General features: G+C 41.1%; 3 protein-coding genes across 6 annotated transcripts; all 3 read right to left on the reverse strand.

The window, feature by feature from the left end:
• Positions 1–449: 449 nt before the first annotated feature.
• Positions 450–1,507, reverse strand: LOC111910819 (26.5 kDa heat shock protein, mitochondrial). The gene is made up of 2 exons (XM_023906640.3): positions 1,011–1,507; positions 450–922 (listed from the first exon to the last, which is right to left on the reverse strand). Exons 1-2 carry the CDS (start codon positions 1,252–1,254, stop codon positions 531–533), a joined length of 636 nt encoding a protein of 211 aa, XP_023762408.1. The 5' UTR covers positions 1,255–1,507; the 3' UTR covers positions 450–530.
• A 2,898-nt stretch (positions 1,508–4,405) lies between these two features.
• On the reverse strand, positions 4,406–6,499 carry LOC111909640 (uncharacterized). Of its 2 annotated transcripts, none has more exons than XM_023905424.3 (6): positions 6,224–6,499; positions 6,022–6,133; positions 5,202–5,377; positions 5,028–5,115; positions 4,863–4,929; positions 4,406–4,771 (listed from the first exon to the last, which is right to left on the reverse strand). In XM_023905424.3, exons 2-6 carry the CDS (start codon positions 6,093–6,095, stop codon positions 4,718–4,720), a joined length of 459 nt encoding a protein of 152 aa, XP_023761192.1. In that variant the 5' UTR covers positions 6,096–6,133; positions 6,224–6,499; the 3' UTR covers positions 4,406–4,717. The 2 variants fall into 2 exon arrangements, with proteins under 2 accessions (XP_023761192.1, XP_023761200.1); XM_023905432.3 differs by having other exon boundaries at positions 5,202–5,382; positions 6,224–6,497.
• Positions 6,500–7,982: 1,483 nt separating this feature from the next.
• LOC111909623 (phospholipase D alpha 1) lies at positions 7,983–12,226 on the reverse strand. Of its 3 annotated transcripts, none has more exons than XM_023905413.2 (5): positions 12,076–12,226; positions 11,849–11,918; positions 11,314–11,414; positions 9,267–11,163; positions 7,983–8,657 (listed from the first exon to the last, which is right to left on the reverse strand). In XM_023905413.2, exons 3-5 carry the CDS (start codon positions 11,404–11,406, stop codon positions 8,224–8,226), a joined length of 2,424 nt encoding a protein of 807 aa, XP_023761181.1. In that variant the 5' UTR covers positions 11,407–11,414; positions 11,849–11,918; positions 12,076–12,226; the 3' UTR covers positions 7,983–8,223. The 3 variants fall into 3 exon arrangements, with proteins under 3 accessions (XP_023761181.1, XP_023761186.1, XP_042756190.1); XM_023905418.3 differs by having other exon boundaries at positions 12,022–12,099; XM_042900256.2 differs by lacking the exon at positions 12,076–12,226 and adding an exon at positions 12,006–12,071.
• Between the last annotated feature and the right edge of the window lie 15,258 nt (positions 12,227–27,484).

The following is a 27,484-nucleotide window of genomic DNA, read 5'->3' on the forward strand; positions in this document are numbered from 1 at the left end:
CGAGAAAAATTTCAATATTTTGGTTTATAGCCCAAAGGTATCAAGTGTTGTCACGCTGTGAAAAGATATCCATTTCCAAGTGGTTGAAGGTTTAAATCTCGTTTTGGACAAAAGAGAAGATTTAATAGGTGGTGTGTGTTAGTCGTTCGAAATAATAATAATAATAATAAGACAATGTTTAGAAATATCTCAATATTTTGACCAAAATAATAGAAACCGATAGGATACCAGATAAATCTGCAAAAAAACAGCCAAAATTTTTTTCAAAAGTTTTAGTTGGTATCCTATCATTTTCTAAACATTTTTTTAGATTTTTCGGTTAATCAGAAAAAATATTAGGTTTTTCTAACAATAATCCTTATTTTTCTGTTTTTATTCTTTTACCACCATCAATAAAACCTCTCATGGAAGAATATCAAAGCCGTATTTCGCCTGTTTTTTATCCACTATTTATTAAAATTTCCATTACATATATATAACGTACTTATACATCAAAATCATAATTCATACATATGGATACTACTTAATTCCTAGCCAACTTTAACCTCCTTGACATTCTTCTTCTTGGTGTCATCTTTTGGTATGACTACATGAAGCACCCCATCTTTCATCTCCGCCTTGATCTCCTCCACTTTAGCATCCTCCGGCAGCATCAGGCTAGTGTTATAGTACCCGTATCTGGCTGCCGTCCAATACTCCTCCTCGTCTCCTTCCTCCTCCTCCTCCTTATGCTCTCCTCGGATGAACAACATCCCATCTTCAACTGTAATCTTCACATCATCTTTCGAGAGCCCAGGCATCTGATACTTGATGCTGTAACTCTCATCTTTCTCTTTGAATCTCCTTATCAGATGGGACAGAGACAAGTTTTCCAGTAGTTTGTTCATGTTCGCCGCCGCTTCCACGACGGCATGCCCAACACCTGGTGAATTTCAAGAAATCTTGAAATTAGTAATAATTAAGAAAGAAAATTTTCGGTGGTGAATAATAGTTTAAGAGAGTGAAGGTACCGGAGAGAGAAGGAAGGAAGTTCCGATCATTGTTTCTCGACCAAGGTGATCTCCGGCTGCGTCTCTTTGGTGAAAAGAGTTTGGGTTTTCTGGTAGAATCGGAGATGGAAATCTCTTTTGTGTCTGGTTTTTCAGGGTGGTCGGTGGTGGTTGTGATGGTGAAATGCTGGAGGAGTTGAGAGGTCCATTGGTGGGTTTTGAGAGATGATCGGTGACTCTGAGTGATAAAACGGAACATGGCCATTGTTATGCTTGTTTGTGGTGATGGTGTTGAAAACTTGAAATTGAGGGGGTAAATAAGAGAAAGGAAGAAGAAATGAGAAGTTTCTTGTTTCTTGTTTCTTGTTCGCTTTTCAGGAAAAGAAAATTCTACTACCTTCTATTAGAACTACATGTATTCTTGTCTTATAAACTTTTCATCACTTGATTTTTGAGGTATTTCCTTATTATTAAAAATGACATTTTTTAAATTATATGTTAAACGAATAATATTGCAACGAATTTATAATTTTGAGAAGTTTTTAATTTTATTTATATAAATACTTGGTTATAACTTGTGTATGGATAAGATATAAAAAAAATGTTAAATAATAAGAAAAACTATTATCTATAATTATAAATATAAAATAATTTTCTATATACTAATGAATTTATGTTTTTTATGTTATGATGATTATGAATATAATATGTATAAAATAGTTTGAAATTGTAACAAATCTTGTTTAACTCATTACTAATAGTATGTTGTTTATGTTTAGAATGATAGAAAATTTTGTTCTTAAAAATTTGAATTAGGAAAATCTTCAGAAAAATTTCAATATTTTATATCAGTTTACGAAATAGTCTTAAATTATTATTCTTTTTACAAAAAAAAAAGTTCAAAAAACAGGTAGAAGGCTACATTCTGACCCTTTTTCCGGTTCAAACAGTAACAAAATTAATTTGGGACTATTTCGTAAACTAACCCAAAATATTGATACTTTTTTATAAAACCTTTATCTTTATTTTTATTTTTGTTTTTATTATTTTATTGAAAACTCAAATAAATATAGTATTTTTCAAAAAAAAGTATTATTAATATTATTAATAAATGCATATATAAACATATTTTAAATACATATTTATACATATAAAAATGTATTTATATGTAAAAAAAAATATGTATAAATATAATAAATACATATGAAAAATGTGTGTGTACATATATTTATATATATATATTAAAAACATTTTTTTAGTTCTTTTTCATTTAAATGTATTTATACATTTTAAGAAAAGAACTGGATGATGATAGAGCACACCGATACAAAGAATTAGATGATGTTAGAACATATCGATAAAAAAATACGCATAAATATAATAAATTCTATTTGATCTGTTTAAGACGATCATACTCAAAATGCCTAATTATAGTGGACAGACGATCATACTCAGAGTGCCTAATTATGGCAGACAACCGATCATACTCAGACAACATATTTATATATGTATTTATAAAAAACATTTTTAAAGTTCTATTTTTTATTTAAAAGTTTTTATACATGGAAAGGTAACCTTTTAATGATACGAAGATTGTCTGGGCTTATGTGAAGATGGTGATGAAGATTGATTTGAGACACTCCTGACCTTAAGTGTTTTGAAGATTTATCTTCAGTATTCTCTTTACTGGGGAGACATACTTTTGGTTACTTTATCTAATCAAATCTTTTATATAGATTGTGTCATTTAAGCATGTTAAGTATGGTCGTCTATCCACCATACTTAAGCATGACATGGTCTAAATATGATCGTCTATTAACCATACTTAGGCATGTTGAGTATGGTCGTCTGTTCACTATATATTTCTAGTTCACCATGCTTGCATGCCCTAGTCCACCATACTTAAGCATGATCTGATCTGCTCATTATACCGATATGTTCTATCGTCATCAAGTTTTTTTTCTTAACAGTGTATAAATACGTTTAAATAAAAAACTTAAAAAAACCCTTTTAAGGTATAAAAATATATAAATATCATTTCATATGTATTTACTAATTTATACGTACTTTTTACATATAAATACATTTTTATATGTATAAATATGAAGGGAAAATACCGGCTATAGACATTTTTTTGGGTTGAATTCCAAAAAATAAACACAAAACATTGGATTTTCGGGTATAGACATGGATTCCGCAGAGGTGAGCTCTGAGGGCTCTACGGAATCAACTGTAGCTCTGCGGAATGACAAAATTGTAATTAAATCAGGGGTTATAATGCAAAAAAAAAAAATAAATAAAAATAAAAAATAAAATAAAATCGATGAACAGTTCCACGGAGTTGCTAACGAGGCCCATGGATGCACCTCCACGCAACAGTTCATCGCGTTTTATTTATTTATTTATTTATTTTATTTTTTTGCGTTAATACCCCTGATTTAATTATGATTTTGTCATTCCGCAAAACTACAGTGGATTCTGTGAAGCCCTCAGAGCTCACCACGGAATCCATGTCTACACCTGAAAATTTGATTTTTTGTGTCTGTTTTTTACAATTCAACCCTAAAAAAATGTCTATAGCAGGTGTATATATATATATATATATATATATATATATATATATATATATATATATATATAAGAGTTCATTTGAGACGAACACAATTTTGTGAGACCGTGAGACCAAATGTTTTTATTGAAATATTTAATATTTTATTGTTCATAAAAATAAAATATGCAATATATTCTAAAATTATATGTTTTACAATATTTCAATGTAAAATATGTTAAAATTATTGTTTTAGAATATTAAAATATTACACATGTTTATTTTTTATAAATATTAGAATATTATAATATTTCACTAGAAAAAAAATAGTCTTATGGTCTTGCCAAGAAAAAACGTTTGATAACTCCAAGTTGTAGAGAATTGTATGTAATAATCAATAAATTCAGTTGAATTGTAGATATACACATATCAAAATCCTTGCACGAATCTATAATATATTCTATAATAAAGAAAATTAAAAAAAAGGATTTTCTATAGATAGTTGGGCCTTTAATAGAAATCAGTCCTTCCCGGTCACAAAAAGTATTGGGGCGTTTCGTGAAAGCAATAGTTTTAATTACAATTAATTTGATCATATTAGAGATCGAGCAAATGACTAAGGATGTAAATGAGCCCAAGCTTGACTCATTTAAATTCATAGTGCGCTAGCTCAACCCAACTCATTTCAATCCTTCTATATGAAACTCGAGCTTTCCTTGTGAATAATCTCATATGCTTTAGGTATGACTCCATTGTTATGTAAGTGTAAACAAATCAAAACTTGGTTCGGGTTGTTAGCCGCTACGTTTTCTACAACAAATATGTAGTTTGCCACCTTGAAACATTAAAAACGCTAAAACCACCTTCATTTTCTTGAAAACCACATCATAAAAAAACAAGGAAAAAAATTACAATGTAAATATCTTGTAGATACAAATACAACCCCTCTTTTCTTAATGCAACATCTTACATCCCTAGGTGACAAATAAAGTTACAACTTTCAAGTTTTTCACCAAGGGGTTTTTACAAGTTCTGTCTATGGATCTAGTCAGTTAAATAGTCCAATACCAGAAAAATAAATAAAGATTACAGTAAACATAATAAAAAAAAAACAATACATAATAACCTAAGGTGTTATTCTAAAACACAATTTATAATTAAGTTTAATTTTCACCTATTGTCAATCATACAACCCTTCCTGCTCCCATACATCCCCCAAAAAATCTACCATTTCCTGCAAATTTTAAGTTTTAACCAAATATTGTGAGTCTTCTTCTTCCACAAAAAAAATAATAATAATAATTAAAAAAATAATAATGGCTTACAGAAAGAGGAACCGGCTTTGCAAAGGGCTTGTTGCTACCTAGCAAACTATCATAGGTAACATTCTTACTGCAAAAACCATTAAAAAAAATGGTTCTTTAAACTTTTCTACAAAATTAACCTAATTTTAATCGAATAATTTGAAGTAAAAAAAAAAAAAATGTTACCTCAATCTTGGTTCGCGAGGCTTGTTTCTTTGTCTATTTCTTTTATTTCCTATCCACTGCTGTCTACTTTGGTTCCAGAGAAGAAAACCTATACCAAATTTTATTATTTGAAATAAGAATAAAAGAATACATGTGAAAATTAATAAAAGGGTAAAAAATATATAATGTTCTTGCCATGATTTATGAAGTCATGAGAATCAAGAGATGGATCGCGTGTGTTGTCCATCTCAAATCTACTACTTGTCCAGGTGTCATCTGCCATACAAGGTTTTGACATTGGGCGAGTTTGAGTTTGACTTTGACTTTGACTTTTGATCAGTTTGTGCTTCGCATCACATCCAAGACAGCAACTGCTCTGTTACAAATGATGTCATTGAATAAACTTACAAGTTAAAAGATTAAGATTTTATTTACCTCTTTTAATCATCTTATCAGCATTTTAATTGTAATGTATGTTATTATAGATGCAACACTTACACTTGCAATTACACAACAAAGTTAGAATCTTTATTTGAATTTAGACCTTAGCCTTTTACCTATAAAGCTACTGTTACACCATATAAGTTCATATACTGGTGCTAGAGAGGATGATAAAAAGTTCAATTTTTCTGTTAGGAACAAGGAAATATCATGATTTATTGTGTTTCAGGTATGAAAATATCATGATTTATTGTGTCACAAATGGAACCACTTAGTGTCAATTGCATATAGGATTAGAAAGTCACAATTCATCATTATGCACCTTCTTTCTAGGTCTAGAATCTAGGGCTTTCTAACAAGCAATCGTTTTTGTATTCATGAATTTCCCCTAACAATCGTAAACATAACAAGAACATAATGAAAGGATGGTATACAATCACATGTTGAGCAAAACAGATTGATTCATATTATTACACAGCAAAAACATAATTAGTAAATTTGCAAAAGAACCAACAATCGACAGAAAGATGAATGAGAAGAAAACTCCAGAAATTGATGAAATGAAGCAACGTACCCCATACAGGCAACAAGGTGAAAGAGCCAAGCTGTTACAAATCCAAAACGTAGCAGTGCTCCAACAAGAAACATCGATTTAATTTCACCAAAGGAGGAAAGATCAATAGGCCCTGATTCAATAGACGTGTTGAATTAATCATATACAGCTGAAACATAACGGCGATTGCAAAATAAATTAACGTTGACATAGAAAGACGCACCTTAAAGGGGCATACATTGGTCTCTTTCCTTCCTTTTGGGTGGTAATCTTTGAATGAACCCCTTCTGAAACGGAAAGGATTGGAAGCCCTAGGTCGAGAGGATAGCGGCGAACTCAGATACTTGGAAATGATTCTTCTTGGCTGATGAATTTTTGGCGAAAGATCAGATCCAAGATTATTGAAACGCGAAAAAAAAATGTTAAATTATGTTTAGATAAATACTCCACGGATCTTGCTGGATGCTACCAGGAAGTCGACCATATCCAAAAGTCCAATCTACGCCTAGTATCATTTTTGGTTAAACTCCATATATGACTGATTTTATTGTTTTTGTTGACCATCATAGCCCTACAAGATATTATTTTTGTTTTGTTTAAAGGTTGTAATTTTTCAGTAATCTAAGGTCATAAAGGGTTTAATACATCATTTTGTGGATATTGGAAGGGTTTATAGGTTGCTTTTGTCATGTCATATTTGTTAGAAATATTAAATATTCTTTTATTTTCCTTTCCATTTATCCTCCAACTTAACTCATATAAGATTATGAATCAATAACATGTGAATACCATTCCTTCTATTTCTAAATTCATCTATCTTTATTTTATTTTTGACACTTGTCTTGATTTAATGAATAGGATGATACGTAGGAAGAATCTATAATAAAAAATATTTGATTTCTCTTAAAAGAAATTATTATGTCATTATTTATATTTTACTCTTTTAATTAGTATAACCACTGGAACCTTAAATGATCCACACTCCCATTCATCTCTTATCTTCCTTCAACAAAAACCATTCCCATTTACAACCGTTCGAAAAGGAAAATTGTGGAAGAAGGTAATTTGGGCGTAATGTCGAAGGCAGAGTTGTGTTTTCATCGTCGAACTTCTGTTTTCTCTACGATCTCTTTCATGAACGACGCCCAGTGTCTACCACCCACCGCCCAGGCTGATGTCAAAACGTGCACAATCATCGCACCGCCCTCCGGTTCGCGGTGAAGTCAAAGAACATTGAAATCGGCAAGACGTTAGAAAACATCTCGTACGCTTCAGTCCATTGTACAATCTCTGACAAAGAAGATTGAGTCATCCGAGTTTCGAATCAATTGTACAATCTCCGACAAATCAATTGTACGCTTCAATCAATTCAACTTCATGTTCGGCACCTTGTGGAGAAATATAGAGAAAGAATTAAGGATCTTCGGATGGTATTCATCGGCTTCGAGAAGGCATATGATGGCATGCCTCAAGAGACTATACGGAGGACTCAAGAAGCTAGACATGTTTTAGGATAATATGAGGGCTATTGTAGGTCTACGCTCGAACTCCTGTTGGTCAACACAGTCATTCTATATGGAAATTGTGTTACGTAATGGATAAAATCTTTGCCTATATATTTTCTCTTTGATTTTGAAGAGACATTTCTCATGAGATTCAAGAAAAGGTGCATTGGCATATACCTTTTTGTTGATGACATTATGCAACATCTTACTTATGGTTAATCTATGAAGTTTGATGAGTTACACAGGGTTAGACATAATATAATCATCACAATCCATACTCGGTTTAGGAACAGTTATAAGTCTTCATTACACCCATTTTTGAACCTCACCACAATGACGGATTATCGCCCTCACCGTAGATATCATGTGGTCAATCCACATCCACATACCCATGACACGAGTGTTTGCAAGGTTCAACCGACAGTTTGGGGCCTTATTGGGATTTATGTTGTAACATGTATGTATGAAAAATATATATGTTATGAAATTCCTTTTATAGATACAAGCATATATATCTCACTTAACATACATTATACATATAACAGGAATCACAAAAATATTAGAAGTTGCATCAACTAAAAGCCATAGTTAGGGAAAACAAGTAAAAGACAATACAAACCACTAGAAAACCCAAGTCTTCCCTCATTTAACCTTAACCACATCCAAAGCAAACATACCTTATTTTTATTATTATTATTATATACCGACCATAAAATTCTCAGGCTGTAAGAATTGGAGGAAGGTAGTCAGATTTGGCACCAAGAACACGAGCCTTAGTATCCGGAAAAAACTCCGTTCCTGGCAATTCCGTAACATTACCTTCACTATCAACCCCAATCGGGTATCGCAACAAATGACCTGGCAAATCTTGTTCAAGATTCTCACTTGCAAACAAATCCCAATATTTCTCAGCAATCTGATTAACCTTTTTCACACAGTTTATGTTTTCTGGGTTCTGGAAGTTTTCATCAAGCATCCCCATGTGTTCGTACCATAAAGCCATACGGAACCCATAAATCTGACCCCTTGCGGATTCGCGGGTCGATAAATGGAAAGGCTGGTAGGCTCCCATTGCTATCTCGGTGTCCCGAGCACCGTCCATGGATCGCTGGTTTATGTTTGCTGATCCGATGATAATGTATTCGTCATCCACTGCAACACACAAGTGAAGATTGAAGAAGAAAGTTATTAGACTGGATCTTACATTTTTGGCCCCTGAGTTTACATGATTGTTTATGTTTTGCTTAAGCAGTTTGTAATTTTCGTCCCTCAATAGTTAGATATACCTACAGTTAACTTTTTTAAATGACCATTTTAATCTTATAGTTGGTTGAAGAAAAAGATAATTATAATAGTATATTACATTTTTGGTAGAGTTGAAATGACTTTTTTGGTTTTGGTTTGCAATTTTGGTCCTTATTTTAATGTTTCCTAATGATTTTGGTCCCTAAATCATAATATCTAACTACTCGTTTGTTAATTAATATAAAATGACCATTTTGCCCTATACCACAAGCACAAAATGGTCAGGTGGTCCAAAGGAAAAATAATCTTAGGCCATTTTGATGTTTCATAATGACTTTGGTCCCGTGGTCCAAGTGAAAGGTGGTCATTTTTAATTGATAAACAACTAAGCAGTTAGAATTAATGATTTAGGGACCAAAATTGCAAATTGTGACTCCTTTAAAAACCAAAACCGAAAAAATCATCTAAACTCACGAAACAAAATTGTAATTTACTCGAGTTATTATGATATCATACCGATCATCATTTTGGCATGAACATAGATCATGAACCTCCGAGCCTCCTGAGCTTTCAAGTAATCCGTATCCGGGTCTGGCGATTCCGAGGGTATATATTCACCCTCCTGTTTCATCTCACGATTCCCAAGGCAAAAAAACGTAAGATAATCTCTCGGGTCTTCTTCACGCCCCTGAGCTTGAAGAGCCTGAATAATATCTTTATACATCATATCCATAGTCCTCCTTTGCCAATCCAATATAGCTTGAACCGAACCACTTTCCGGTATCCCTTCCGGCCACATCGGGACCACAACATAAACCGTAAACTTTTCGCCCGCCTCAATTTTAGTCGTTATTTTCAACGAAAGTTCTTTCGGGATTAAATGTAAAGCACCAACATCTTCTCCTTTAATGCCATCGGGTTCCCACCCGTATGAACTTCCTAGGAAATACTGGTTTTCTATATAGATGAAGCGTTTGGCTCTTCGGATAGCGTGAATATACGCGTCTTGTATACTTCGGTCAATTATGTTGTCCTTTCCACTGACTAGACCGGCTTTCGCCGCCTCTTCCGGTGTGTCCGGGAACCCGAAGGCGGCTCCACCGTCAATTGACCGGAAAACCTGAACGTTCCATGTCTCTTGGTCATCCGGGAACATGATCGGAGACGGAGGGGTGATTTCGTCCAATTCTCGTAAATTTACCAAAATGTCCTTCCCGCCTTGTTTTTTCCACCTTTGTTCGAAGTTAAATAACACGTCCCACGCAACCGGTCCTTCTAGCCTCGAATGTATGTCGTGCCACGGCTCGCGGGGTCCACCTTTTGTTATCGAAGCACCGGGGTAGTTAGGTTGGTGGAAATCGTCGTGGTGGGCCGTATCCAAAGTTCGGAAAAGGGAATGGAATGGGGAATCGTATCGCCCATCACAAAGATCGATTCCACCAACAAAGCTCACGACTCTCCGGCTTTGTGATTCCGGAGTCGGCATTGCGGAATCCACCACGAGAATTTTCTGGTGGTGAGTGAACATGGTGGAGATTTGGAGGTCTTGAATGAAGCTTCCACCATCATCAGGATTCCGAGGGCATAAAACACAATGGACTTCGGAACCCCGGAAGTAGTTTTCGGTGTCCTCATCGTGAGTCGCCATTAATCCGTCTTTCTTGAAAACATCTACAGAAGTTCTATCGTCCCAAACAAGCATAAGAACACGAACACCTTCACTTGCTTTGGTTTTTAGAAGCTCACCAAGTGTGACATCACCTCCCGCCTTTTGCCTTCTTGTATCTCTTATCAAAGTAATCCCGGTGTAAACAGACCATCCGGTAATGTAAATGAAGTGTTTTGCATTTGTGATGGCATCAAACACATCTTCCCAACATCTGTGTGGTTCGTAATTTTTTCCGCCAGCGAGGGGTATTTCGGGGATGAAATTGTCGGGGACATGGGCGTCTTGGTATAAAGAAACACGGCATCCTTGTCTTTGAGTGAAGAATGTGTAAGGGACTCCGGGGTATTTTCCGCTTTTGACCCCGACATTCCAGTTTCGGTCTTGAGTGACATCGAAAAACTGTAGTTTCACATGGATTTTGGAACCCGCACTTATGGGATTTTTGTCAGTATCCAGGATTTCAACCCATCTGTCTAGTTCTTCCCCACCTAAGAGATCTCGAACAGGGACATAAGCTCTTCCGATTAATGTTGCACCAATGGGATTATCATCTTTCACAGTGAATATAACATCAGAAGCAAGATGAGCACAGTAAATGTGGAAGGACTCATACCACCTTGGGTTCTCGACCTCATTCTCAATCTTCCTCGTCCTTCCAACTCTGGCTTTTTCTAGATCGATTGTTGCATAAATTTTGGCAGTTCCTTTCCCAAATCCAACAGTCTCCTCTATGTTAGCCACCAACTGCCATAAGAATCAACTCCAATGAGATCAAAAAGTCAATTGCTAAACTTTTTGCCTTTTTGAAAAAAGGTACAAATGTTTAATCGATACAATGAAATTGGAAGTTGGATCTTCTCAATGAAAAGACATGGGGTATAGGTATAGGCATACCTTTTTGAATATATTTCCGCCACCACTCGAATGAAGCTTATCAACTTCGTAGATTGTCACATGAAGAGTGCCATGGAGCAGTATCTGAGCCATTATGTATCCTGCAGCATACGTTACAAAACGATTAAGTAACTTTTTTACACAAATATGAATTAACGAAAAAAAAAAAGCTCAGAATCAACGAGATTGACCGTAAGTTGGATATAGTTTAATCGAATCAAAAATTTCTTATCCACAAAACTGACGGTAACTTGAAAATAACTTGTTTACACAAATATGAACTGAAGTAACTTAAAAGTAGTCGAATCGAATCAAAAACCCTCGCATCAACGAAATTCACCGTAGTTTGTAAACATCGAGTGATACGGTGTTGCAAATCAGATTATATTTGCATCAACGTAATTTTTGAAAGGCAAGTGATACAGTGTTTCAGATCTGAACATATATCGCATCAACAAAATTCACCGTAATTTGTAATGGTAAACAGATAGAATTTTGCAAATCGGAATATATAATTAGTACGTGCGATTCAAACCTGCTTATCTGCGAAACGAAGAACCTGAACCGAAATAACTTGGCTACAGTTGAATGCCGTCAAAAAGCCTCTGCATCAACACAGATTCAAAGTAAAATTAGCATATAACAAGTGATACAGTAGCTCAAATATGAAAATCAAAATTCTTATTATCTACATGAAAATTTATATACAGAAAATTGCGGAAATCTGGTAAGATAATTGAGAGGATATGGTCCGAAACATACTGAAGAAATGTAATGAGAGAATGGAGACGGCAATCAGTGAAAGATTGTGACCAGGCAATCGATTAATTAGAGGCCCCCAAGTCCAACCGAGTCATGACACCCACCCTGCAATCTAATCTGCTTTATAAATTTGACTTCAATTATTTTATGGTGACGCGGCATATGTGACAAACTGACAATTATCCGTCCTACACATCGCGACTCTCGTGTACAAAGAATAATTAAAGTATTAAACGATTGTTTATTTGATAACAATATGATTAGTTTATGATAAATATATGACATGCCTATTTAGAATAAAAATCAATTTTTGATAATTAAAATCAATATTTAAAGTTTATTTTGATAGGATGTTTCTCAAAATAAAAATTAAATAGAAACGGATATTTTTAAATACAATGGTATTATATTAATTTAGACAGGCAAAGAAACACCCCCAAAAAAATGAAATATAAAATGTAAACTATAACATGCTTAAATAAATGCATTTTTTGTATTATTGTTGTATTTCTAACTCTTTTATTTATTCGGAATTTTTTTATGATATGTTTTTGTTGTGTTTCTTATCCCTTTCAAATGGAAAATTATCATATTGTGTAACAGCCCGGAATTTCAGGTATTGTTATATTTATGATTTTGGGTGTTTTAAGAGAGGACTCGGCGAGTTGGAGCCTAGACTCGCCGAGTAGGATCGCGGAACTGGTCGCGGGTTCGCGACTGGACTCGACGAGTCCGGATATGGACTCGGCGAGTCTGTGCTGTTTAGCGAAAACCCTAACCGTTCAGGTTTGGGACGTATATAAGGGACCTTATGGCCGTCATTGTTCACCCTAGTCCTCTGAGAGAAACCCTAATTCGATTGTGAGCACCTAGAGCAAGGTAGAAGACCATTATTGATCTTGGAAGTGTTATTGTGCAAAAAGGAGGAGGCTTGGTTAAGGGAACAACAAGAGAAGCCACGTTCTGAGGATTGGGGACACAGAGAGCACGTTATTCAGGTAATATTTCGAGTTGCATCCTTCTATGTTGATGTATATATGGAATTAGGGTTTATTGAACCCTTTTGTGGCTAGATTGAGTGTTACCTTAGTCCCCCAAACGATTGGAACCCTGTATTGGGATCTTTGGAAGCCCAGAATGTCCCATGCCTGAGCATTTCGGGAGTCAATGGAGGTTTTGGATTGGAATCCTTATGCCTTAGGTCAAAATGTAAATTATGAGTCATGGGGTGTATTATGAGCACTGAAATGAGGACCTTACGTGATGAATCAGTCTAGGAAGGCCAGACCTATGAATGGTCGGAGCAGTTCTGACCTTAGAAAGCAGTTTGAGCGGTTGCATGGCATGGACTCGCCGAGTCCGATGAACAGACTCGGCGAGTAGCTTGAAGATTAACTGGGACTCGTCGAGTTGTTCTTCAGACTCGGCGAGTTGAGTCAGGGTGGCCCCGCGATTCTTCCAGGAGAAACTCGTCGAGTCAAGGAGGATACTCAACGAGTAGAAAGGGGATCTTAGAGAATTGGTGAGGACGTCTAGACTCGCCGAGTCGCCCTAGCACTCGCCGAGTCAGGTCAAGTTGACCGTTGACCGTTGACCAGAGTTGACCTATGTTTGACCCCTTAGGGATAGTCAAACTTAGAAGATAAAAGTGTTAATAAGAGATGTATGATGTTATAGGGAGATTGTAGCTCGGCGGATCGAGTACGAGTGACTTCGGGATTTGTTAGCTTTTGACATTCACGAGGTGAGTCTTCTCACTATATTGTACCCGGAAGGGTTTGACTGTGTGACCGGAAGGTCGGATATGATATGTGATATACGTGCTATATGTGATAAGTTAATTGTTATGCGTGCTATGTATGTTTATGTGGGCCGGAAGGCAATATGTTATGGGCCGGAAGGCGATTGTGTTATGGGCCGGAAGGCGTTGTGTTGTGGACCGGAAGGTCGGCGTGGGTAGGACCGGAAGGTTTACCCAGCAGGGACGGAAGTCCCCTGAGACACATGGACCGGAAGGTCAGGGCCTGGAAAGGCGTATGTGCGTAAGTTGTATATTGGGGAACTCACTAAGCATTTATGCTTACAGTTGTTATGTATGTGTTTCAGGTATTAGCGAGGACCGTGGGAAGGCGCCGACGTGATCTGTACACACTGAAAGATGTTTTGTGATCTTGGGATTTAGATGACTTGTATTTTTGATATGACACTTGAAATGTTTATGCCTTGTTTTGAATGAAAATAACTTATTTTGAAATGAAAATTTTGTTTGAAAATTTACGGTGTTACAAATTGCTATCAGAGCCTTGGTTTGAGGGATTCGGGTGCACCTTCGGGCGTAACTGAACTCAAACCGAGGATTTGAGGAAAACTTTTAAAAATAAAGGCATAAACTTTTATAAATGATTTTGTGGTAAACAAGAAAGAAGCAGTGTGTACGATCAGTCAGCGCCCGAATGGTAAAAATCCCCAAAATACCTTACAATGTTATGTTATGAAACAAGTTATGATATGAATTGTTATGCATGCTAGAAGACTAGGTATTCATGATAGGACTAGAGTGGCCTGATTTGTGATGCCTTAGTCTAGGGAGGTTTGCCGATATGAGATGCTTTGATAGCGTGCAGGTAGATAGTGCATATCAAAAGTAGGGTACTCACTATCCGGGGTTTGGGGAGGAAGATTTGGGATGAATGCAGATGCGGTGTGGTCGGTAGTATTGGGCCCGTACTACCGAAGACGCCGGGTCAGTGGGAGACCCAAGTAAGAATCCCTGGATATCGGAGACTGAGTAGGGTTGCGTTATCGAGTGCGATTATACTCGATGGAGTCTCTGATAGTTTTATGTTGTATTTCAGAGACATCATGGTTAGACCACGCCACGGAGCGAGTTCGAGCGGTGTGAGTGACGAGGAGATTCGTCAGATGATTCATGAGGAGGTGGCTGCAGCGATCCGGGCTGAGATTCCGGAGATGTTTGGGTCTATTAAGACCACCTTGATGGAGACTTTCGAAGAGCGGTACGCCGCATTGTCTGAGGCTGCAGCCGCTGCAGCTACCGCAGCTGTGGCCGCTGCCAGGCCACAAGGGGGTGACTCGTTGCTGTTTCGGGAGTTCAGCAACACGAAGCCACCTGAGTTTGATGGGACGCAGGATCCGATTGCTGCGATGAGGTGGATCGCTGATATTGAGGGGTGCTTCTACACTTGTTCATGTCCGGAGCATCTGAGGGTACGGTTCGCTTTGAACCAGCTCCGTCTGGGAGCAAAGGATTGGTGGAAGTTCGTGACGGCGAACTTCACTTTGGCAGAGATTTCGGCAGTGACATGGGAGGGGTTTACCTCTATGTTTAGAGACGAGTACGTACCCCCGGTGGAGAGGGAACGATTGGTTCAGGAGTTCTTGACCCTCAAGCAGGGTACTGATTCGGTTGCGGTGATCACGCGGAAGTTTCATGAGAGGGCGATGTTCTGCCCCGAGCTGGTGTCCACAGAGCAGGCTCGGATGAGCCGGTACTTGGGTGTTTTGAGGAGGGATATCCGGGAGTTTGTGTCAAACTCCACCTATCATACCTTTGCTGAGCTTCAGGCGAATGCCAGGAAGCGCGAGATTGAGTTGGAGACCCAGGCCAGGGAGGAGGCCGAGTCTCAGCGGGTGGACCGGCAGCCGGCTCAGTCTCAGCCGGCAGCCAAGCGGACTAAGTCCGCCGATTCGAGGACGGGAGGTCCGAAGGGCCGCACTTGCGGAAAGTGCGGCAAGGGTCATGATGGGGCATGTCGATCTGGTGCTTGCTACAAGTGTGGCAAGGAGGGGCACATTGCTAGGGAATGCCCCAAGGGGTTTACGGTTTGCTTTCATTGCAACCAGACAGGCCATCGGAAGGCCGAGTGCCCCCAGCTTCTTCAGGGATCTGCACCTACTGCTAGGGCTACTGAGACTCGACCGGTGAAGGCCGAGGCCCCGAGGGCTCGTGGGAGAGCCTTTCAGCTGACTGCGGAGGAGGTCCGCGCTGCGCCCGATGTTGTGGCAGGTATGCTTTATTTCATGTATTTATTTTGATGTCGAGATGTTATGCTTATGTTAGGATATGCGTAGGTACTTTCCTTGTGAACTCTGTGCCTGCTCTAGTATTATTTGACTCAGGTGCGAGTCGGTCCTTTGTATCTTTGGCTTTTAGTCAGTATATCAGCGTTAGTCGTGAGTCGTTGAGTCGGCCTCTGAGAGTTTCTATAGCTGACGAGAGAGTGATTTGTGCCACGGAGGTTCTCCGGGGATGTGTGTTAGAGATTTTCGGGGTCGAGTTTCCGATTGATCTGATTCCTATTGCGATGGGTGATGTCTGTGTCATTGTGGGCATGGACTGGTTGAGCCGATTCGACGCCGTCATCGACTGTGAGCGTCAGCTGGTGACTATACGAGACCCTAGTGGGGGAGTTCTTTCGGTGTACGGCGAGGGTACCCGTTCGGGATCAGCTTTTTGTTCGGCCGCTAGGGCGAGGCAATGTCTACAGCAGGGCTGTAAGGGTTTTGTGGCGTATGTGATGGATACGCGGGAGGTTTCCGAGAGACCAAGATCAGTTGAGGAGGTCCCAGTGGTGCGTGAGTTTCCAAATGTTTTCCCCGAGGAGCTGCCGGGAGTACCTCCTGTGAGGCAAGTAGAGTTCGGTATCGATCTGGTTCCGGGGGCCGCGCCTATCGCTAAGGTGCCTTATCGTCTTGCACCTCCAGAGATGCAAGAGTTGTCCTCGCAGCTTCAGGAGTTGCTGGGGAAGGGATTCATTCGGCCGAGCAGCTCGCCGTGGGGAGCACCTATTCTGTTCATCAAGAAGAAGGATGGTTCACACCGGATGTGCATTGATTACCGGGAGTTGAACAAGTTGACGGTCAAGAACCGTTACCCGTTACTGAGGATCGATGATTTATTCGACCAGTTGCAGGGAGCATCTTGGTTTTCCAAGATCGATCTGAGGTCGGGGTACCATCAGGTGAGAGTGTGGGATGAGGACGTCCAGAAGACAGCGTTTAGGACGCGATATGGGCATTATGAGTTTGTGGTGATGCCTTTCGGGCTCACCAACGCCCCGGCTGTGTTCATGGATCTCATGAACAGGGTATGCAGGCCGATGTTGGATCGGTCAGTGATTGTATTTATCGACGATATTCTAGTGTATTCGAGATCTAGAGAGCAGCATGAGGAACATTTGAGGGAGGTCCTTGGGGTTTTGAGATCAGAGAAGTTGTATGCAAAGTTCTCCAAGTGTGACTTCTGGTTGCGGGAGGTCCAATTCCTAGGACATGTTGTTAATCAGGAAGGGATATTGGTCGATCCGACCAAGGTTGAGGCGGTGATGAGTTGGGAGGTGCCGAAGTCACCTTCTGAGATCAGGAGTTTCCTTGGATTGGCAGGGTATTATCGGAGATTCATTAAGGATTTCTCCAAGATCGCAGTGCCGCTCACCAGATTGACCCGGAAGGGTGTTGCATTCTCATGGGGTCCCGAGCAGCAGACCTCCTTTGAAACACTTCGCCAAAGGTTGTGCGAAGCCCCGGTATTAGCTCTCCCGGAAGGGATGGAGGATTTTGTAGTATATTGTGATGCATCGATCTCGGGGCTGGGTGCAGTGTTGATGCAGAGGGGTCATGTAATAGCATATGCATCGAGGCAGCTGAAGCCTCACGAGACGAGATACCCCACGCACGATTTAGATTTGGGGGCAGTAGTGTTCGCTCTCAAGATTTGGCGTCACTACTTGTATGGGGTTCGATGTACGATATACACGGACCATAAGAGCTTGAAGTATTTGATGGATCAGCCCAACCTAAATATGCGTCAGAGGAGGTGGTTGGATGTGGTCAAGGATTATGATTTTGAGATCCTGTACCACCCAGGCAAGGCTAATGTGGTAGCCGATGCATTGAGCCGCAGGGCGGAGAGCACTCCACTGCGAGATGTATGTTTGAGATTGACTGTGATAGCTCCAGTATTGGATGCTATTCGTGGGGCACAGGCCGAGGCTGTGCGACCAGAGATGCAGAAGAGAGAGCGGGTCGTTGGGTTGGTTTCAGAGTTCGTTAAGGATGGATGAGGGCTTATGACATTTCAGGGTCGGATTTGGGTACCGTTCGTGGGCGGTACGCGTAATACTCTGATGGAAGAGGCTCATCGGTCGAAGTTTTCGATCCATCCGGGGGCTACGAAGATGTATTTGGATTTGAAGAAAGAGTATTGGTGGCCCTGTATGAAGAGGGACATCGCATGGTTCGTGGAGAGGTGCTTGACCTGCCGTAGGGTTAAGGCCGAGCACCAGAGACCGCATGGCAAGTTGCAGCCATTGGAGGTTCTCGAGTGGAAGTGGGAACAGATCACTATGGATTTCATCACCAAATTGCCGAGAACTGTCAGAGGAGTCGATGCAATTTGGGTGATTGTGGATTGGTTGACGAAGAGCGCTCACTTCCTTGCCATCAGTGAGAGTTCTTCAGCGGAGAAGTTGGCGGAGATATATGTGAGGGAAGTGGTATCTCGGCATGGGGTGCCGATCTCGATTGTTTCAGACCGTGATGTGCGCTTCACTTCCAGATCCTGGAGAAATTCCATGAGGAGCTGGGTACTAAATTGCATTTTATTACCGCATACCATCCCCAGACAGACGGTCAGAGCGAGCGAACGATTCAGACGCTGGAGGACATGCTTCGAGCGTGTGTGTTAGATTTTGGGGGTAGCTGGGATGCGTATTTACCCTTGGCGGAGTTTTCCTACAACAACAGCCATCATTTGAGCATTGGTATGCCACCCTTTGAGCTGTTGTATGGTAGGAGGTGTCGGACCCCCATTTGCTGGGGAGAGGTGGGTCAGAGAGTGATGGGCAGTACAGAGATCGTGCTTCAGACGACAGAGCAGATTCAGCAGGTTAGACAGAGGTTATTGACCGCCCAGAGCCGACAGAAGAGTTATGCAGACAGACGCCGATCCGAGCTTGAGTTTCAAGTCGGTGACTTCGTTCTCCTGAAGGTCTCTCCTTGGAAAGGAGTGATTCGATTCAGGAAGAGGGGCAAGTTGGGACCCCGGTATATTGGGCCATTTCGTGTGATTGCAAGGATAGGCCGGGTAGCCTATCGTTTGGAGTTGCCAGCAGAGTTGGGGCAGATCCACGACACTTTTCATGTGTCGCAATTGAGAAAGTGTATAGCCGATGAGTCGGCAGTGGTTCCATTAGAGGATATTCAGGTGGATGCGAGCCTGAATTATGCCGAGAGACCAGTGGCCATCAGGGATCGGAAGATCAAGGTTCTGAGGAACAAGGAGGTACCTCTGGTGTTGGTTCAGTGGCAACACCGGAAGGGATCGGAAATGACTTGGGAGCCGGAGCGTCAGATGCGGGAGCAGCATCCGGAGCTATTTTCAGAGTGAGACTTTGAGGGCGAAGTCTAGTCCTAGTGGGGGAGAATTGTAACAGCCCGGAATTTCAGGTATTGTTATATTTATGATTTTGGGTGTTTTAAGAGAGGACTCGGCGAGTTGGAGCCTAGACTCGCCGAGTAGGATCGCGGAACTGGTCGCGGGTTCGCGACTGGACTCGACGAGTCCGGATATGGACTCGGCGAGTCTGTGCTGTTTAGCGAAAACCCTAACCGTTCAGGTTTGGGACGTATATAAGGGACCTTATGGCCGTCATTGTTCACCCTAGTCCTCTGAGAGAAACCCTAATTCGATTGTGAGCACCTAGAGCAAGGTAGAAGACCATTATTGATCTTGGAAGTGTTATTGTGCAAAAAGGAGGAGGCTTGGTTAAGGGAACAACAAGAGAAGCCACGTTCTGAGGATTGGGGACACAGAGAGCACGTTATTCAGGTAATATTTCGAGTTGCATCCTTCTATGTTGATGTATATATGGAATTAGGGTTTATTGAACCCTTTTGTGGCTAGATTGAGTGTTACCTTAGTCCCCCAAACGATTGGAACCCTGTATTGGGATCTTTGGAAGCCCAGAATGTCCCATGCCTGAGCATTTCGGGAATCAATGGAGGTTTTGGATTGGAATCCTTATGCCTTAGGTCAAAATGTAAATTATGAGTCATGGGGTGTATTATGAGCACTGAAATGAGGACCTTACGTGATGAATCAGTCTAGGAAGGCCAGACCTATGAATGGTCGGAGCAGTTCTGACCTTAGAAAGCAGTTTGAGCGGTTGCATGGCATGGACTCGCCGAGTCCGATGAACAGACTCGGCGAGTAGCTTGAAGATTAACTGGGACTCGTCGAGTTGTTCTTCAGACTCGGCGAGTTGAGTCGGGGTGGCCCCGCGATTCTTCCAGGAGAAACTCGTCGAGTCAAGGAGGATACTCGACAAGTAGAAAGGGGATCTTAGAGAATTGGTGAGGACGTATAGACTCGCCGAGTCGCCCTAGCACTCGCCGAGTCAGGTCAAGTTGACCGTTGACCGTTGACCAGAGTTGACCTATGTTTGACCTCTTAGGGATAGTCAAACTTAGAAGATAAAAGTGTTAATAAGAGATGTATGATGTTATAGGGAGATTGTAGCTCGGCGGATCGAGTACGAGTGACTTCGGGATTTGTTAGCTTTCGACATTCACGAGGTGAGTCTTCTCACTATATTGTACCCGGAAGGGTTTGACTGTGTGACCGGAAGGTCGGATATGATATGTGATATACGTGCTATATGTGATAAGTTAATTGTTATGCGTGCTATGTATGTTTATGTGGGCCGGAAGGCAATATGTTATGGGCCGGAAGGCGATTGTGTTATGGGCCGGAAGGCGTTGTGTTGTGGACCGGAAGGTCGGCGTGGGTAGGACCGGAAGGTTTACCCAGCAGGGACGGAAGTCCCCTGAGACACATGGACCGGAAGGTCAGGGCCTGGAAAGGCGTATGTGCGTAAGTTGTATATTGGGGAACTCACTAAGCATTTATGCTTACAGTTGTTATGTATGTGTTTCAGGTATTAGCGAGGACCGTGGGAAGGCGCCGGCGTGATCTGTACACACTGAAAGATGTTTTGTGATCTTGGGATTTAGATGACTTGTATTTTTGATATGACACTTGAAATGTTTATGCCTTGTTTTGAATGAAAATAACTTATTTTGTAATGAAAATTTTGTTTGAAAATTTACGGTGTTACATATTGTCTATATATAAATTTTATAATAATTATTATTATTTATTATTATAATTATAATATAATTTTAAAAAAAATAAAAAACTAAAATCAAAATCAATAAATACTTGTAACCAAAAATCAAGATTCAAGCTTCGTGCTACTCAATTTCTCCCACTCCCTTGAACATTTCACCGTTCCATAAAGCATCCCCATCGGCGACCTTTTTCGGTGAAGCACATCATTTAAGCCGGTGGTACATCAACCTACCAGGAAGTCATCATGTGAATGTGGACGAAATCTTGTGCATAGAGTCATCTTGTTCGAAATCATGTTTCATCACCACCACCATGGACATTCATGTTCGAAATCTCGTTTCATTACCATCGGAAAACCTAGGGGTGACAAATCGGGCAATGGTCGTGTTTTTGTCTGACACAACACAGTATAACAATGTTTTATGTAACACAAACACGACCTGATGTCGTGTTTTTTTAACTAACATGCAAAACATACCAATTGAAAAACGATAAATACAACACGACACGATAATGATAACTTAAAATACCAATTAGTTTACTTAAGTAATGATTAATCGTACATAACACGACAAACAAATGCTAAATTGTGTCAGTTTCGTGTCGAAATTTGAACATGAACATGACATCTTGTTTTTTAAACTTGACACAAACACGGATTCAAATTTCAGTTTCATCCTAGTTTTGTTTCGTGTCATGTATTTTTGTCATGTCGTGCCATTAATTGTCACCCCTAGAAAAACCACGGCCACCGCCACCTGAAGATCAACATGCAATGAGTGGATTTTGATTTTGATTTCGATTTCTTCACCTAAGGTTTTTGAGGTTTAATTTAAGGTACATAACGAATCAAAATTCAAATAAATACTAATCAACACCACCGGCGAAGGAAGCTCTATGCTAACTACAACACCCCCGATAACCCAGCAGCTAGCTCAACCACATCTTTCGCTGTCAACAACAAGCATAAAGGTCATCATCCAACCGCCATCCTGACAATCGAAGCCACCTATGGGGACAGTACCACTAGCCACACCTCTGCCAACACCGTTAACATTCCAACCAATGGCGACACAACTCTCAGTAAACCAAACGTCACCCTTTTTTACCCCGATCGTACAACGCCAACTTCCCCTTTTTCCAGCGACGATGTCAGCAAGCCAAGCACCAAACACCCAACCGTCACTCCACATGTCGCCACATAGCCAGATACCGACGAGCACATCCCTGATGCTCCCACCGCTCGCACAAACCATGATAGCATCACCATTGTTCCCTCACCTCTCGACAAGCACATGGGGTGAGCCTATAGTGACCACCCACACAAGTCAACAGCAGCCTGCACCAACGCAATCCCTAGCTCAACCTCAACTTATACACCCGGGATACTCGTTGCAGTTGCCATTCCAGCAGCATGCCTTCTATATATGGTCCTAACCCAGGATACCAAGTGTTTTACGATCACCTTGGGGCACAACCATACAACACGCCCCACCAGTATAATGTACAGGGCTCGCTAACCAGCCCCAATCAAGACTGCCTGTCACGGAGTGTCACATCTCTGTTTACCAAGGAACTACTGGATTACGAGATCCCAAACACAGTGAAGCTCCCCAACTTGAAAACTTACAATGGTACCACCGATTTGGACGGTCATATCGACACATATGAATGGACAATGATGTCGTTAAAGCTAGAAGAGCGTTTCTGGTGCACATATTTCCCAACGACACTAGATGGAAATGCAGGCACGTGGTTCAAGACACTGCGCCCAAATAGTATTTACAACTTTGGCCAACTCAAGTATATTTTCCTCACCAACTTCATGCAACTGCGAAAGTACAAAGGCGATTCCCATTCCATCATCGGATGTAAGCAAAAGGAAGGGGAAAGCGTAAGAGAGTACTTCACACTATTTACAAACGCCACGTTGGACATGTCGGGTCATGACGAGGGTCTTATAGCAGGAGCTTTCACATGGGGACTCCTCCCCGGCCCTCTGTCACAGAAACTCATGGGCAAAAAACCACAGACTAAAGTTGAACTAAATGAAATGGTGGAAAGATATTTAAGACAGGAGGAAGGCGAAGCAGCAAAACAAGCATACTTAAACGCCATGGCCGTCAAGCGTTCTAACCCAACCTATACAGAAACATCAAGGGGAGGCAGACACTTTGGACGAGGGAAGAGACCACTTGGTCGCTTCAGGCCGTTCGCCAAGGATGACAGACGGGGTCATCGTCCAGTTGTATATGTGGTCGCGGACAAGCAGCAAGAGAGAGCACCAAAAGGACGGTACTACGAATACCACAAAAGCAAAACACATGACACTACCAACTACTCGGTCCTTAAAAAAGAAATGGAGGAGAAAAGGCTCAAGGGAGATCTTATGGAGGTAGCACACAACCTGTGCGCCAAGTTTGACGCAGAAAACGCCAAAGGAGCTCCGAAAGAAGGTACTCAGCCTAAAGAAATATTCATGATATGAGCCAAGAGAAGCAGACACGAGGGAACTGCACATCAGGAGAACCTCACGCCCATGACATAAGAGCTCACATTCTTGGAACAAGATCCCAAACCCGAAGGCTGGACAGGTGACAACCCTCTCATAATGTAGGCCTCTATTAAAGACGTGGTCATACACAGAGTGTATATCAACACAGGTAGCTCCGCAGACATCATCTACGAGCATTGCTTCCGCCTCCTTCCAGACAGGTGGAAGGATGGCCTGATACCTACAACGGGAAGGTTGGTTGGATTCACGAGACACGGTTTATGGCCGCTAGGCATGATCCACCTCCCTCTTACACTGACTAGTCATGACAAGCAACGAAGGAAAACAGTCATGATCGATTTTGTTGTGATCTGACATTCAGCAGAGCATAATATCATTTTGGGGAGGCCAGCTTTGCTCAAATTAGGCGTGATTCCGTCCACAATGCACGGGATAGTGAAGTTTAACACTAGAGGAGGTCCGGCCACAATCCTGGCCACACCGCCAAGACAACTACAGTGCTATACGATTATGTAGCCAGCCGAGATAACATGAGAAACCAAAAAAGCATAGGGTGAATCGGCATACGAGAAAGAGGTGGTCAACGAAGAACACCTTAATCAGACAATCAGCAATTGTCGCAACCTTCCAGGGCACACCAGGTGGGCACTCGTCGATCTCCTCAGGCGATACAAGCACATATTTGCGTGGACTCCCACAGACATGGTAGGTGTAGACCGGAAAATCATTGAACATAAACTCATGATTAAACCGGGTACAAAGGAAGTTAAACAGAAAAAGACGGTCCATGGGGAGACCGTAATAGGGCGATCAACGCGGAGGTGGCTAAGCTGAAAAAGGCAGGGATCCTGAGGGAATCAGTTTTCCCAACTTGGATAGCCAATCCTGCCATGGTACGAAAACATGAAGAATTATGGCATATGTGCATCGATTTCTCCGACCTTAACAAGGTATGCCCTAAAGATTGCTACCCCCTCCCGGAAATTGACCGGAAGGTAGAATCAATACAAGGTTTCATATTAAAATGTTTTCTGGATGTGTATAAAGGGTATCACCAGATCCTGATGAGTAAGGACGACGAGGAGAAAACAACTTTCTACACCGACCATGGCACATTTTGCTATACCAAAATGCCCTTTGGTTTAAAAAACGTGGGGGCAACATACCAACGCCTGGTCGACTCCATGTTCTCAAGCCAGATTGGGAGAAACATTGAAGTATATGTCGACGATATGGTCATTAAAAGTGAGGATGAGGTAAAGATGTTGCAGGATATCGAAGAGACTTTCAAAACATTGGAGAAACCAAGGATGAAGCTAAACCCGAGCAAGTGCTCGTTTGGAGTGGAAGAAGGCCAGTTCCTAGGATACTATGTTACCAGACAAGGCATCCAGCCCAGCCTAGCAAAAGTAGACAAGTTCATGGAAACACCCCCCCCCCCAAGTACTCTAAGGGGCGCACAAGGCCTGAATGGGAAAGTCACAACCCTCATTAGGTTTATTTCAAAGTCAGCTGAAAAGGCTATGCCACTATTCAACACATTGAAAGGTTGTATCGATAAAAGTAATTTCCAGTGAACAACGGCAGCAGAGGTAGCACTCCAAGGAATCAAGGAAGCTTTACACAAACTACCCACGTTAGCTAGCCCCATTTTGGGTGAGATATTGCAGGTATACCTCTCGACTTCAGCCGAAGCCATATCCTCTGTACTAGTTATGGAAAGAGAAGGGGAACGGAAGCCAGTGTACTTCGTGAGCAGAGCGTTACAAGGCCCTAAACTTAACTATCTCACCCTGGAAAAGCTGGTGCTAACGCTGATCTATGCTGCGAGACGGTTGAGACGGTATTTCCAGGCCCACCAAATAGAGGTCCTGACGAATTGCCCGATTAAACAAATCTTGCACAAGCCCGAAACCTCAGGAAGACTCGCAAAATGGGCGATCGAATTGGGTGAACATGATATTAGCTACCGGCCAAGGACAAGCATCAAAGGGCAGGCATTGGCAGGTTTTCTACTTGAAGTCCCAGGGGAAGGAGATGTAATCAAAAAAGGAATCATGGCGGTAAAAGAAAATCCATAGGGAAATAGAAAATGGACGTTGTATATCGATGGAGCATCCAGCAGGGAGGGCTCGAGGGCTGGCCTAATCTTAACCAGTCCGGAAGGAGAAGAGGTTACGTGCGACATCCCCAAAATCTCGGCCAGAAAAGACCGATTTCATTTATGCTTTTTAAACATTTTCAGAGTAAATCCGTTTGATTTTAAAAGAGATGCAGAATTTGTTCCCAAAAACAAAACATGATAAAATAGATATTTATCAAAACATTTCATATAGAAATATGATTTCATTTCATAATCAAAAGTCGGGATGTCATGTTCCGATATAGATCATAAAGCATAAACGATAACATCACAAGTCGTTCAACAAATATATACATATACAGACTTGTAAACAAAACAACTTGATGATTCGCCCATCTTAAGCTCTTGCGCCACTTCCTGTAATACAAATCAACTGAGTGGGTCAGGCTTGGGAGCCTGGTGAGCATATAGGGTTTTCAAACCCACAATAATTATATTTAATTACAACAACCAACAATAAACCCGATTACCCATTCCCGTTATCCTCACCTTATATTCCTAAAAATAACGTCTATTATAAGGAACTTATTTCAGGATTTTCATCGGGACGGACATTACTGCAAAGGGGCTTCCTCAACAATAAGTGTCCTAAAGGCAACCATGTGGGGGATAGAGTACACCGGTGAACACGTCGTTCACAACACCTACAGGTAATGAGCCTGCTAGTGTTCCACAGGACAGTCTAGAATAGTCCGTGGTCGTCATCCATACTCTGCTGAATGACTAGAATAACACCAATAACACCGAGGCCTATCATCTGTTTATTTCACACCAATTATCTACCCATGTTCTACCCAACATATTAGTAGATAAAAATATACATTTTTATACATTGTTTAAAAACCTGTATAGCATGCTTTAATCAATACATATTCCACATAACAGATGAGGCATACACACATAACACGTATTTCATAGAGAATATATCAGATCTATGAGATAGAAGAGAGTGAATATACATTCACACATATAACCACAAAATATATACACGTAGCACGTATTTTATATTAAATACTTCATAATATTGCGTTGGAAAGAAAATAACTACACATTCACATCCCGTATTCTTAAATACGTTTAAAAATTACTTGTATAATATCGCGTATTGAAAAGGGACTATACACTCACTTGATCAGAAGATGATCCGACAGCACTACGGCATCTGGAAGATCTTCACAAAAACCGGGCTCCTCGCGGGCAGGGCTTCGGCTCGGGAATAACGCTCTTCGGGATCCTCGGGGCTTCGGATCTTGCTTCGGGGTTCGGGAATGATACCGGGGCTTCGGGATATGATTGGCACGCAAATTGAGGCAAAACTTAGAGAGAGGGAAGAGTTTGAACAAGAGAAAATGGCTGATTTCGAGTTCTATTTATAGGCTGAGGGTCTGGGATTACGCGGGGCGTAATCTCAAATTACGCAGGGCGTACTCAGTACGCGGGGCGTACTCGGTTACGCGGGGCGTACTTTGACGTCACTGCATGCGTCGATCTGGTGGCACTCGAGTATTGGTCAGACAAGTTGCATCCGACTGAGTACGCGGGGCGTACTCAATTACGCGGGGCGTAATTGACTTGTCGAACTTCTAAATTGCGTAACTTT

Source organism: Lactuca sativa, chromosome 1 (genome assembly GCF_002870075.4).
Source record: "Lactuca sativa cultivar Salinas chromosome 1, Lsat_Salinas_v11, whole genome shotgun sequence".
NCBI classification, from domain to species: Eukaryota; Viridiplantae; Streptophyta; class Magnoliopsida; order Asterales; family Asteraceae; genus Lactuca; species Lactuca sativa.